The sequence below is a fragment of the Miniopterus natalensis genome, chromosome 2 (assembly GCF_054644295.1).
Source record: "Miniopterus natalensis isolate mMinNat1 chromosome 2, mMinNat1.hap1, whole genome shotgun sequence".
Taxonomy (NCBI): domain Eukaryota; kingdom Metazoa; phylum Chordata; class Mammalia; order Chiroptera; family Miniopteridae; genus Miniopterus; species Miniopterus natalensis.
The window spans coordinates 187182982-187196792 of record NC_142082.1 but is presented as its reverse complement, the minus strand read 5'-3'; the positions used below and the strand labels follow the sequence as shown (position 1 = coordinate 187196792).

Genomic DNA, 13811 nt, shown 5'->3' with positions numbered 1-13811 from the left:
GGTTCCACAGCAAGAGCAGTAACACTGTCATCACTTGTAAACACTCAGCAATAAGGAAGGAGCAGCCGCATTAGATGCTGAGTGTCCAGAGCCTGCTGTCCTCAGGAGCACCCAATTCTGCCAGGAGGGATAGTCAGCCCCAGCCCAGAAGTGATCTCTAGGGCATGGGGACCCACAGAGCAGGGAAGGGTGTCCAGTCCTCTGCCCCCCCACCTCTGAGGTACCCTTTTCTTGCCTTCTTCCCCACTCTGGGAGCCCCGACACCCTCACCATAAGTTCCTTCTTGGTTAAGTACCCAGAGGCAGTTTCCATAGGTTGGTTGTGACTATAGAATGGTCACTGATACAGAATACTATACTGTACACTAACCCAATCCCAGCAAACGTGGACTGGAGGCGAGGGGGATGACACATGGTCCCTGCCAACCCGCAGGACGGATGCTGAGTGTTTGCGGTGAAGGACAGGGTACCGCTTCCTGGAGACACTGAGGCAGAGCCCTGGGTCCCTCTGAGCCCCAGCCCCCTCTGGGGACATGTCCTCCTGGTGAGGAGCCTGCTGACCTCAGCACCTGAGAGTGGGGCTCACAGGGTGAGGGGCCAAGGAAGCCCTTTCTCCAGGAAGCGTCATCTACAAAAACCTAAGGGCACAGTGAAAAATGGTCAGCTCTTTTCCTCTGGTTCTCTGCGCAGAATTTTTAAAAGACCAATTTTAAGATCTAAGTAGACTGACCGCTGCCCTCTCCCACACACACTCATGACATGCACACACACTGATCTGAGCCCTGCAGCTCCCCTGGCATGCCCACTCCCCAGCCTGGCACTCCAATGTGTGTAACCAGCACCCCATCTCTCCGGCTGATCAACTGTATCAGGAACAATCCCCAGGGGCCCAGTGTGGCACCACAGAGACCCCTGGCATGATTTCGGAGAGTACTGATGGCTAAGGCTCCTCGTGTTTCCATCAACCGGGGGTACTGGAGCCCACTGCCATGGGTAGCACCTGGGCCCCCGGCCCATTTTGTGTTCCCCCCAGAAATAGACAGGGTCACACCAAGCAGAGAGTTTATTGAGGTGCTGGATGGCGGGGAGTTTGCAGTGGCAAAGCAGACGCTGGTGTGGCGGGGCATGGGGCAGGGCACCCTTCTCCGAGCAAAGTCTGGGGCTAGGGGTGAGCCTCAAGAACCACACCAAGTGTCCCTAAGGCCCTTCTGGGGAAATACCTCCCTGCGTCCCCCCAAGCCCCGCGTGGGGTGGGGTGGGGTGGGAGTCCCTCTCTTTGTCCCTGTGGTCAAGGATGGGGTGACCCCTTGAGATTCACTATAAAAATTAAAATTCCTTTTAAATCACTGGGGAGGGGTAGGAGGGGCCACCTGGGAGCCTGATATCACCCGTCACCTAGAGCCTCACCTTCCTCCACACCCCTCCCAGCTCTGACCCCAGAGAAAAGAGCAGAGGGCAGAGTTTGCAGGCACAGGGGGCAGAGACAGACAGAGAAGAGGAGGCACACAGAGAGAAAGAAGATCAGATGGAAAACGAGGGGGGGGGACATGGCTCTCCCTCCCGCAGCCCCTGCTGAGCAAGGAGAGCCCCCAAGACTCCCTGGACAGCAGGTCCCACGTGCCCCCAATCCAGTCCTTGACAAAGCCGCGTGGCCTCTGGGATACCCCAGCCCCAGCTGCACCTGGAGCGGGAGTGTGGTGGGCGGCTACTCCAGGTAGATGTCCTCTGTGGGGCAGGCATACTCCAAGTGCTCCTGGTAGTACTCCAGGAAGGCGCGGCTGGGGAGACAGCGCCAGCCACCCACCACTCAGGGCTGGCCTCGGCTTCCCTCCCACCTGCCTGGGCCTGCCTGTCACCCCCAGAGGTCACTCCTCAGCTGTCTTGGTCACTACAGGCCTCATGCTCCATTCCCACCCCAACACCCCACCTAGGCAATGTGCCTGCACCTTCCCACTGCCAAGATCTCCCCCCCCACTTCCTGCCCCAAGTTCCCACCCACCTTATTGCTTCTCATCTGACCTTCCCTCTCACATCTGCCCAAACTCTGCACCCCCACTCCCTTGTCCCCAAGTCCCCCAAACCTTATCTCCCAGCCCATCTCTCCGCCTGGCTCACCCACAAGCACTCTTATGCCTGCTTGGCCCCCAGCCACCTCTCTCTGCTGGTCCCACCCTTATCCCTCTGACCCCACTCACCCCACACTCTGGGCCACAGGCCTCATCGACTCCTGGGAGACAAAGACGTGGCAGGCAAAGCGGCTCAGCAGAGGGTGTTTTGTGATGAAGCCGAAATAGCTACAGAGGGGTCAGTGTCAGGGCATCAGAGGGTGGCCACGCACCTCAGGCCCCCAGTGATCTAGACAGAAAAGGCAGCCACCAAGGGCTCCGGCAGAGGGTGGGGACAGGAGAAGTGTGTGGGTCACACAACTTAAGGATTCGAAGGCACCTTTCAGGTCCAGCCCCAGCACAGGCACCTCTGAGGAGTTATGATCCATGTTAACTTCTCCATGTCAGGGGCGTCCAGCTGCTGTTTCCTTCTTGGAGCCAGCGCTATGACCCCCACATGCAGCCAGTCTTGGGTCACAGACCACAGCAAGGCCTCACCCGTCTTCTGGAAGCTCGTCTCAGCTGACTTATGCCTGGCTGTGTCCCCTGAGCCTGCCCAGCCCCACCTGGGGTCCTGTAAACACAGCTGCTCTCTGAGCTCCAATGGGGGGCTCATCTGCAAAACTCTCTTCCTGGAGCAGAACCTTGCGCTGTCATTCATCTAGTCCCTGCCAACTGTCTCATTTCTGCTTTTCTCCTCCCCCAAGACACCAATGAAAATTATTGTTCAGACAGTCCTGCAGCACGAGACTTGAGACCCACCCCAACTGTGGCCAATCCCATCCACATCAGTTGAACTGGGGTTCTGTGGTCCCTCCAGATGGGAACCACGTGACAGTATCATGGCCAGCACAACATATTCATGTTGTCCAAGAACACATCACAGTCTTGTTTCAAATGCCCTGGTCAAAAATCTCATTCAGGCCTGGCCAGCATGGCTCAGTGGTTGAGCCCCGTGAGGGCACAAGCCCGGGTTTGGGGCTCGATCCCCAGTGGGGAGCATGCAGGGGAAGCCGGTCAATGACTCTCTCTCATCATTGATGTTTCTATCTCTCTCCCTCTCCCTTCCCCTCTTTGAAATCAATAAAAACAAACTAAAAAAAAAATCTCCCTGCCTGAAGTCTCAGGTCCCTGACCAATTCAGCTCCACACGGCTGCAGGTGATGTTTTTAAAAAAATCTCATTCAGCCCTGGCCGGTGTTGCTCAGTGGTTAGAGCACCAGCCTTTGCACCAAACAGTAGCGGGTTCGATTCCCAGTCAAGGGCACCTACCTGGGTTGCAGGGTTGCTCCCCACCTCCTGGTCAGGGTGTGTGTGGGAGGCAACCAATCCATGAGTCTTTCTCACATCAGTGTTCCTTTCTCTCTCTCTCCCCCCCCCTTCCACTCTCACTAAAGAGCAATGGAAAAAATATCCTCAATGACGATTAACAACAACAAAAACTTTCATTCAGTCACCAACACTTAGGTGCTGCTCACCAAGCACCATGCACTTTGGATTGTTCACTCACAGGAGCCTCACAGCAGTCCCATGAGATGAGGGAGCTACGGCACAGAGAGGGTTGGAAACTTGCCCGAGGACACACAGCCAGTCTTCGGCAGTCTGTGATCTCCAGTGGCACACCGCTACCTCATCCAAACACAGCACGCCCACACCCCTGCTCTGCCACCAACCTCACAATGAAGCACTTTAACCAGTCGCCCAGCATGACCTCATTAGTGGTCCTCACCCCGGGGTCTGGGCTGAGTTCTGAAGTAACAAATATTGGAAAAGTCTCCCCTCCCCCACTGCCTCCACATCTGGATCTGGAACCACTGGTCTGGCAACCCAGGAATCGCACCTGGGTCACTGTCTAGCCTGGAGGCCCAAGTTGGGCAGCCAGTTTCTCTCTACTGAGAGATAAGGGTATTCTTTCTCCCCTCTGCTTGGTGCCGTCCTTGGCCCCCTGGCCCCAAGGCTGGTCTGAGCCTGGGAACTCTGTCCAGCTCTCCACCCCTCAAAGCAGCATCCAGATGGTAGATACCACTGCACCCTCTCCGCTCTCAGAGGTCAGGCAGCCACACTGGCTCTGACCTGCCAGAGGCTGACACCACACCCGGCCAAGGAGAGCAGGCTCCAGCATCTACCACAAGCCCAGCGCCAGCAGCATCATGTCCTTCCTCCAACAGCCCATCGAGTCCTCCTGAGCCCCTGGTGGGCCCCGTCTCTCTGGTTACCTCCTCCCATCTCCTTCCTCTAGGACATGGGGTCTAAGTGGGCAGCAGTTGGGCTGGGCAGGAAGCCTGTATCCCACACCCACTGGTGACAATGCTGGCGCTGTCTCCCCCTTCACACCTGTCACTTCTCACTCTGCCTGGCTACCTCAGTCCCTCCTGGCTGCAATCATCTGCCTGCTCGGAACTGACACCTTCCCTCCAGGTCCCTCTCCCACACTCCAGACCCGCGTGATAAATGGTCGCTTCAGTCTCCCTGCACCTGCAGATGAACACTGGTCTCCAGGCTGTCAGCCCTTCACTGGGCAAGTAGTTACTACCTAACCATTACCCAGATGGCACAGCAGCTGCTACATGCATTCAGTTCAGATCCTGCCTGTCCCACCTCCCAAACGCCTCCAGGACACAGCAGCTGGATAACCTCAGTAGCTACCTGACCCACACCTAGGTCCATCCATTCTGCACAGCAGCCAGAGCCAACTTGTTAACCTGTGTCACACTGTGGCCCCACAGCCAATGGAATCAAGTATAAGCTCCTTGGCATAGTCAGAAGGGCACAGGTGCCTGTCCGGAATGGCTCAGTGGTTGAGTGTCAACCTATGATCTAGGAGATCGCAACTGAATTCCTGGTCAGGACATAGGCCCAGGTTGTGGGCTCAACCCCCAAGTGGGGGACATGCAGGAGGCAGCTGATCAATGACTCTCATCATTGATGTTTCTATCTCTCTCTCCTCCCTTCTTCTCTCTGAAATCAACAAAAACATATTTTTTAAAAAAGAGGCACAGGTACCCCCGTGTCCCTCCAGCCCCACCTAGCTACTCCCTGAGACCCCTACTGCCCCTCACCAACAGCCTGGGCTCAACTGCCTCCCTGAAAGATCCACCCATCATCAACTTGTCTTTCGAGCAGGCAGAGTGATCTTTAGTCGCCCCCTGAACTCCAGACCCCAAGCCTCTCCGCAGGTCTGCTCACTGGAGCCCCATGCAGACGTCCACCAGACCCCACAATGCTTCCAGCACTCACTTGTTTGTGTGCCTGCCTGCCTGCCTGTGCCCCAGACCAGATAGCAGCCTGTTTGATCTGCATCTCCTGAGCCTGGGGAAGCCCTCAGGGTTGGGGGGCTCTGGGGGGAAGGCTCTCACCAGCTGTTGCGAGGGTGGCAGCCGCAGAAAGAGATGTTCTTCATCTGGAAGAAGTGGCTGCAGTGCTGGAACTGGACAGAGCAGAGGGGCAGAGATGTCAGACTGAAGTCGCCTGGGGTCACTCCTGCCACTCCAGCTGGATATCCCTGTCAGAGCCCCCAGCCTCCCTGTGCCTCCGGCTCCCACATTCCCACCCACCTCAGGTCCACCGCTCAGACTCAGCTTGACCCCCCGAAGAGAAATCTCAAGGTCACAGGAGGCAGGGGGACGCAGGTGGACCGTCAGTTTCCGGGCCGTGGCGATCTGGAGAAGCCGGGGGAAGAAGCCGGGAGGAGAAGGGACATCTTAGACTTGTCTGCAGGTCTCCATGCTGATTCCAGAGCACGAGAGAGCACCAGGGCCCTGGCCATTCCTCAGTCTCAGCACCAGCCAGTAACCTCTCTGCACTCAGACTCCTTCCCTGTCTTCCCTCCAACCCTATAGCCAGGAACATGGCCCCCCACCCAGGCCCTCCCTGCCTGACCCCATGGCCTGGACAGGAAGGTCTCAGGGACAGGGCTGTCCTGTTCAACCACAGGACCGGCAGATGAGCTGCTGGTAACTAACTGCCCACTAAATCCATGAATGAGTGAGCAGATGACCCCAAGGCGGCTCAGTGAGGCTGGTCTGGATTTTCAGACAAGAAGATGGGCTAAGGGAAGGTGGAGGCCCCACTGAACCTGCCAAGAGACCCCAAGGTGATGGGGGACAGCTGCGAGCTCCGCCCAGGCCTCTTAATCAGGGTGAGAGCTGCCCTGAGGCACCTAGGTCCCCTCTAAGCCTCCGTGGAGGTCTGGCCCCTCCAGGGGCTGTGCGTGCTTGGTTGCTGGGGTGTCCCCACCTCCACACTGACCTTCTGCATGGCTGCACACAGGATGCCATTGCCCTGGTGACAGGGAACCTCCACAGAGCCCAGGAACTGCACATCGAAGCGCTCCACCCAGCAGGGGCTCCGTTTGCTCCCTGGGGGTCACAAGGAGCCCAGGTCAGGGGAGTGGGGGGGGGGGTCTGAGGTGACAAGATGCCACTCGGAGGGGGGCCTCACCCAGCAGGTCCTTGGCAGGGCCAGGCACTGCGTGGGCATAGAAGGCAGGGAAGACCCCACGCTCCCCGGTGCGCATGTTGAAGCCGCGGAACCAGAAGTCGTCCTCCTCGGCCTCCACCAGCACCGGGTCGTCCACATCTAGCTCTAGCTCGTCAGGGTGGCGAGGGATAAATCTGTGGCCAGGGAAGAGGTGGGGTCAGGGGAGGGAGAGGGCTGCTGGCCTGTGTTCTCCCAGTGTCCCATCACGCCTTCAGACTGAGGACAAGAGGAAGCTGTACCTGAAGACGGCCCGATGGGTCTGCTCTCTCTCCTCCCCGTTGACCAGACAGGAAAAAAGGCCAAAGGACTCCGTGCCTGAGACACGGAGACAGGAGACGGCCACTCAGAGGGGTGTGGGAAGGGCCTCCAGGCTTGGCCACCTTCCCCTCCCAGGAGGTCTGGTCCTGAGTCAGGGAGGGGGGCAGAGTGGCCCTCCCCACCCCTACCCAGGCCCTGGGGGAACTGGGGGCACCCCTGGGCCTTGTCCTGAGCAGAAGAGGGCCAGGCCCCGCGACCATCCCCAGGCTCTCAGGCTGCCCTGGAGCCTGGGGACCACCCGGGATCTGGGGCCACCCTGCCCCACCTGGAACTCACTGGAGGACCGAGGCGTGCTGTTGACGAAGACGTTGAGGAACTTCTTGGAGAAGGTGAGGTCGGGGCTGTCCGGGGAGGCGCCCTCGGGGCCCGGGGAGCCGTCCTCCTCGCCACTGTCCTCCCCGCCCAGGCCGGCGCAGCGCCGCAGGCTCACCAGCTCCAGCTGCGTGTGCTCGTCGACCACCAGCGTGTACTTGACCGCGTCGTACACCAGCGAGGCGTCCAGCGGCGCCTCGGGGCGCGCGCCACTGCCCCCCGGCGCGCCCTCGGCCTCGTCGGCCTCGTCGTCCTCGTCGTCCTCGGAGCAGGCGGCCGAGCAGGCGCGGCCGGGGCGGGCGGTGCGGCCCGGGGCTGCCCACAGCGGCGTGATGGTGTCACGCGTGGGGTTGCTGAGGAAGAGGCAGGGCCCGGGCTGCGCGGGGCCGGCTCGGGGCGCGGGGGGCGCGGGGGGCGGCGGCCCGCACAGCGTCTCCATGTCCACCAGCTCCACGCCCGCGCCTGCATCCTCCGGGGCCCCGCTGGCCGGCGACGCGGGCTCCCCGGGCGGCCGCGCTGCGGGGGACAGACACTGGCCGGGGCAGAGGATGGGCGAGGAGCCCTCGGAGATCATGCGGCTCACGAGGTTGCTGAGCAGCCAGGGCGAGTCCGCGTCTTCGCTGAGGTCGGGCTCCGACTCTGAGCCCGACTCGTACTCGCTGTTGGTGTCGTCGGGGCCCACGGGGAGAAAGGCGGGGCGGCGCGGGGGCTCGCCCGCGGGCTCAGGCTCCGAGGCGGGCGATGAGGCTTCCTCGATGGAGTTGGTGAGGTGCGAGGAGCGGCCGCTGCTGCTGCTCAGCTCCAACTCCGTCTCGGAGATGGACGAGATCATGCGCCCCAGGCGCGCGGGCCCCGCCTCCGAGTCGGAGCCGGGCGAGGACAGCTCCTGGCTGCTGCGCCGGGCCCCGCGGGCGCCGCTGGAGCCGCTCCCCAGGTCGGCCTCGATGCCGGGGTCCGAGGAGGGCGAGGCCTCCTGGGGCGCTGCGGGTCCCGCGGGCCGGTTCCCTTCAGAGTCGCAACCTGAGCCCACCGGCGACTGAGCTGCGCTGGGACAGGCATCGGCTGGCGGGCGGGGGGCGGGGGGCTCTGCGGGGGGTACAGGGCGGGGTTCGTCAGGCCGCGCACTGCCCCCCCCTGCCCTGCGCCCCCTGGCCCCCTGCTCACCTCGGAGGGGCTCCTGCGGGTGCGCGCACAGCACTGTCTCGGGCCAGGAGGCCGGGGGCTCTGGGGCAAAGCCTCCGTTGTTGTTCAGCGAGTCCTGCGGGGGGGGGGGGGGGGGGTACAAACGCGGCGCTAAGGAGGGGCTCCAGCTGGGGGGCTCGGGCTGTCCTGGGGCTGTCCTGGGCGGCAGGTGGGGTGGCGCTCGGGCACTCACCTGGGCTCCCAGTGCGGTCAGGTGCAGCGTGGTGGGGCGGTGCTTGCGGGGCTCCTCCAGGGAGGGGGAGCAGGTCAGCGGCTCCGGAGTGGGGGCTCCTGAGCCCGGCCTCCCCCGCTCCCCTCCCTCCTCCTCCTCCTCCTCCTCCTCCTCCTCTTCCTCCTCCTCGTTGTCGTCAATCATCTCAAACTCCTGGAAGTCATCTTGGAAGGAGCAGATGGGGTGCGGCTGCTCCGAACGCCCCAGGGAGAGGCTGTCCTGCAGGAAGGAGGGACAGGGCAGAGCTGGGGAGGGTGTGACCTGACTCAGGGTCCCAGGTGTCAGAAAAGGGGAAAGCAGGGAGCTCTCAGTCCCTCTAGTAACTCTGCTTCCAACAGAGCAGTTCTTGTTAGTTTTTTTTTAAAAATTCTGCTTAAAATACATAAGGATCAGTCTGGCTCTTGGTAAGAATCTGAGCGCCTAAGGTTGGCTGACAGACTCTCAGAGTGGCCCCAGCCCAGCTGCCAGCCGCATCTGGCCTCCGAGCCCATCACGCCAGACACCACCCTTTCCTTCACAGAAGCCTGACACGAGTCACAATTACTGAGCAGTGTCTGGTCTGTCTCCCCCATCAGGCTGCAAGCCCCGCCAGGGCAGAATGTCCTCACTGAGCTCAGTGTACCCCACACCCAAGAACAGGACCTACTCACGACCGATGCTCGGTTAATAGCGAGTGAACGCGTGAAGGGACAGACAGCTGGCACCTGGGAGCCATCAAGCTTGCACCAGCCTCAGGGCCTCTGGCACAGTGAATCCTGCTGGGGCAATTTGTCTCTTCCACTCCCTCCCACCACCCCCACCACCCAGTTCCTGCTCATACTCCCTAAGGGCCATGTCTACTGGACAGTCTCAGTCCGAGTTCCCTTCGCCCTCACTGCACCTTGTGTCCTCAGGGAGAACCCAGTCCTTGACACCCAGGCAGCCCTGCTCCTACATGGCTATCTCCCTACTAGGTCACAAGCTCCTGAGGGCACGGGCCACACCTGTCCTGTTCTCTCAAGCACCTGGAGGCCCCTGGCACTTGCCACGTGGCAGCTGCTCAAAAATGTTCTTGAATGAACGCAAACAGAAACGTGGAGACAGGATGAGAAAGAAAGAAGGAGCTAAGGGAGAAACAGTTTCAGGAGCGGAGACAGGAGCAGAGATGCAGGGGGGGACAGGGCCGAGAAGGAGACAAGGTGAGTGGGAAGGGGTCAGATTTGCTGGGAAGGGCTCTGAGCCCAGAGAGCACACCTCTGCTCGCTCCTCCAAGCTAGCCCACTGATGGGGGTCAAGTAAGGACTGCGGGGAGACCCTGGGTGAAGGGCCCACAGTCTGTTAGAGAAAGAGGTTTGACATCTGGGAAGACCAAAGGCCACGAGGGAGCATCTCCTGCTTCCCGGCTGAGCTCAGACGCACCCTAAGTCCCTGAGCGAGCGCTCAGCAGGGCCCGTGAGGCTCTCCCTGCAGAGGGTCTTGGGCTCCAGCCCCTCCCCACCTTCTCGCAGTGGTCCGAGTCATAGCTGAGGCCCAGGCCGCAGTCGTCGGTGATCTCAGACAGGTCTTCGTCGTCAAACTCTTCCAGGCTTATGTCCTGAGGAGGCCTGGAGAGGAGACCGGGTCAGAGCGCAAGGACGGCGGCTCCTGGGCCCGGCTCCGCAGCCCCACCTCCCCGACGTGCGTCCCGGGGAAGCCCCCGCTCCTCTCGCCAGAGGCCGCCCAGAGGGGCCGCTCGTCCCGCAGCCTCCCCGCCCAGGCCTCCCCCGCAGGCCCAGCCCCCCATCGCGCCCGAGCCCGGGGAGCCGGGCGGCGCAGCGCGGGGGAGGGGCGGGGGCCCGGCGCGCTGCGGGGCAGAGCCCGGCGCTGCGTCCTCCTCTCCGGCCGGGCAGCCCCCGGCCCTGCCCCCGGCCAGGCCCAGGCCCGAGCTCAGCTCCCCCGCCGGACGCACGGCCAGGCCGGGCCTCCCCCAGGGCCCCGCAAGGCCACGGGGACGCCCCGCGCGGGGGGCGCCCAGGCGGGGCCGGGACCCCCGCCCAGGAGCCCCCGGCAGGGGTGCGGCACCGGGGCCCGGCGGGAAGTGGGGGCCCGGCGGGGGCGCCGGGCGGGCGGCGCAGGGGGAAGGACGGAAAGGGAAAGGCCGAGCCGAGGGCGGGAGGTCGGGGCGCAGGCCTCCGCCCGGCGGGCGGCTCGGTCCCCAAGGGGCGGGGGGCGCGGGCCGCGGAGGGGCCGGGGCGGGGGCGGGGGGCCGCGGGCGGGAGGGCCCGGGGCGGCGCCGGTACCTGCAGCCGGGCGGCGACAGCGAGTGGAAGGTGGAGAGAGAAAACATCTCCGCGCGGTCCGCCATCTTCTCGGGGGAGAGGCCGAGCGGGGGAGGGGCGGCGCCGGCCCCACGCGGCTCCCCCTCGGTCCGCGGCCCCCCCGCTCACCTCGTGACACGCCCTGCGACACCCCGCCGGCCGCCGACACACCTCGACACCCGCAGGACACCGCGGCGGCGCGGAGCGGGAGGGCGGAGGATCGGAGGGAGGGGCGGGGAGGGGACGGGGGGAGGGGACGGAGAGGGGCGGGGAGGGGACAGGAGGGGGCGGGGGCGGGGACAGGGGAGGGGACTGGGGGCGGGGAGAGGGGGAGGGGAGGGGACGGAGAGGGAGGGGGAGGGGACGGAGGGGGAGGGGACGGAGGGGGGGGAGGGGGCGGGGGAGGGGACGGAGAGGGAGGGGAGGGGGCGGAGGGGGAGGGGACGGAGGGGGAGGGGGGAGGGGGCGGGGGAGGGAACGGAGAGGGGAGGGGACTGGGGGCGGGGAGAGGGGGAGGGGACCGGGGGCGGAGGGGGCGGGGGCCGGCGGGCCCTCTGGTTGGAGGGGAGGCGAGGGTTTGGATGGGAGGCTCGGGCTGCGGAAGGGTCGGGGCAGGTGAGAAGCGGCTTGGCGGAGATGGGGGTCGGGGCCGGGGCCGGGGTCGGGGCCGGGTCGGGCGGCCCGCAGGTGGGACCGGCGAGGGGACAGCGCTCCACCAGGACCCTGCGGCGGGCGGTGGAGGAAGCGGCCGCCTGGGCTCGCAGCGTCTGGTGCGCTGGGGTTCGGGGAGGGGCTCGTGTCGCGGGTGCGGCCCCAGCAGCTGCACCCACGTCTCGAGGAACCGGAACGGAATTGTTGGGGTCCCAAGCCTGGTGCGAGGGGATTCAGGCCGAGGCTGGCGGGGAGTCCAAACAGGCTGAAGGAGCTGTCCGCTCTTGGGTGCTGATCGGGGCTGGAGGAGCTGTCCGCCCTTGGGTGCTGATCGGGGCTGGAGGAGCTGTCCGCCCTTGGGTGCTGATCGGGGCTGGAGGAGCTGTCCCACACAGGGTGCTGACCGGGGAAAACAGAGACCTCTGCTGAGGATGCTGATCCCAGCTGCATTCGGAGTGGACCACAAGGAGGATGCTGACTGGGGCTAAACGGAACTTTCCGTACGTGGTGCAGACCACCAGGGCTGGACAGAGGTACTGATGGGCACTGGGTGAAATTCTAACCCAAGACTTTCATTCAGTTGGGAAAATTTTCTCGAGTTCCGACTGTGTGACTGGCACTGTTTAGGGCACGAGCTGTGAGGGAAGCGACGTCTGAAACCAAACTCGAGACTCGGATTTGGTCAGGGTCGTCACGTTGGAGTGAGGAAAGGGCCAACCACGGCTCTGAGGATGGTTGGTAAAGACAGGTTAGGCAGCCCCGGCCGGTGTGCTCACTGGTTAGAGCACTGGCCTGCAGACTGAAGGGTCCCGGGTTCGATTCTAGTCAAGGGAACATACCACGGTTACAGGCTCAATCCTGGCCCAGGTCAGGGCACATGCAGGAGGCAACCAATCGATGTCTCTCTCTCACATTGAAGTTTCTCTGTGTCTCCTTCCCTCTCTCTCTGAAAAAGCAATGGAAAAAATATCCTCAGGTAAGGATTTAAAAAAAAAAAAAGACAGGTTAGGCAGACCTGGTGTACATTTGGCTAAAGCAAGAAGCAGGGGTTCCAACAAGAGCTTGGTGAAATTATCCTTTTTCCCCCTTGATTGAATTTATGTGCCCTGACATTTGTCTAAATTATTTCTGTGGAAAATTGTTTCTGAGGGAAGGACAAGGCACTTGAGTGATTGATGCCTAGAAACCAGGGCAGACAGGGCTCTTGCTGCTGGGAAGAGAAACACCATTCATTCTCTGGGTGGCAATCATTCCAGCGCAGAAGGAATGGCCAGGGGCAGATCACGCCTAGTTTTGTGCCCCAACCACAATCTATATTTTATCTCAATTAGAGTGTTTTTCTAGGAGTGGCATTTATTAGTTTGTCTCCCTCCCTAATGACTGAGAGCCGCAGGTGAGCCAAGATACTACCAATCATAGTGCCTGGCACAAAGTAGGTGCTCAGCAAATGTATGACTGAGTGAATGAATGAATGAATGAATGAATGAATGAATGAATGGAGAGGGCGTACGGGCTCTACCAGGTCTGAGCATTAAGTCTTTGTCATCATGCTGCCTTTTCGAGCACAGTGGTCTCAGGGAACTCAGACTTCTCACCTGATGGCTGGCTTCCCCAGAGTGAGTGTCCCAGGAGGGCCAGCCAGAAGCTGCACAGCCTTTTTGATCTAGCCTTGGAGGTCACATGGCATCACTTCTGCTATACCTATTAGTCAAAGCAGTCACAAGCCCATCCAGATTCAAGAGAGAGGTTATAGACTCCACATCTCAAAGGGAGGGGTGTCAAAGGATTCAGGGCCACATTATAAAAACCGCCACAGATCTGCAGTCCATGCCCCACCCCACACACACACTTTTCTCATTGCCCCTTCAGGTCCCTTGCCTGAGATTAACAGGTTCTCCTCTTCTGGATCATTTCCATCAGAAAACAAGCATAATTGAATGTTAAAATAAATGGCATATTCTCATCTGTTTGTATGAGGAATACAAAGTCATGGGGTTTACAACATTGTTATGCCTTAAAAGAAAGTACAAAAAATATCCTGGTTTAAGAAAGAAATCTCACAAATAGTTGCACAGTTCAGAAAACAGATTTCTGCCAGTGATTAAAATTATTATGACAGCCTGGCCAGTGTGGCTCAGATGGTTGAGGGTCGACCCATGAACCAGTTGGATTCCTGGTCAGGGCACACACCCAGGTTGTAGGTTTGATCCCCAGAGGGAACCAATCGATGTTTCTCTTTCCCTATCCTTTCCTCTCT

The 13811-nt window shown here is 61.4% G+C and overlaps 1 protein-coding gene across 3 annotated transcripts; it reads right to left on the bottom strand.

Moving 5' to 3' along the window:
- Positions 1–1117: 1117 nt before the first annotated feature.
- Positions 1118–10966, bottom strand: MAPK8IP2 (mitogen-activated protein kinase 8 interacting protein 2). Of its 3 annotated transcripts, none has more exons than XM_087815011.1 (12): positions 10886–10966; positions 10105–10210; positions 8589–8846; positions 8367–8471; positions 7178–8297; positions 6823–6898; positions 6545–6717; positions 6353–6462; positions 5659–5763; positions 5461–5531; positions 2195–2293; positions 1118–1777 (listed from the first exon to the last, which is right to left on the bottom strand). In XM_087815011.1, exons 1-12 carry the CDS (start codon positions 10948–10950, stop codon positions 1705–1707), a joined length of 2361 nt encoding a protein of 786 aa, XP_087671137.1. In that variant the 5' UTR covers positions 10951–10966; the 3' UTR covers positions 1118–1704. The 3 variants fall into 3 exon arrangements, with proteins under 3 accessions (XP_087671137.1, XP_087671139.1, XP_087671138.1); XM_087815013.1 differs by having other exon boundaries at positions 7178–8280; positions 8371–8471; XM_087815012.1 differs by having other exon boundaries at positions 7178–8299; positions 8378–8471.
- Between the last annotated feature and the right edge of the window lie 2845 nt (positions 10967–13811).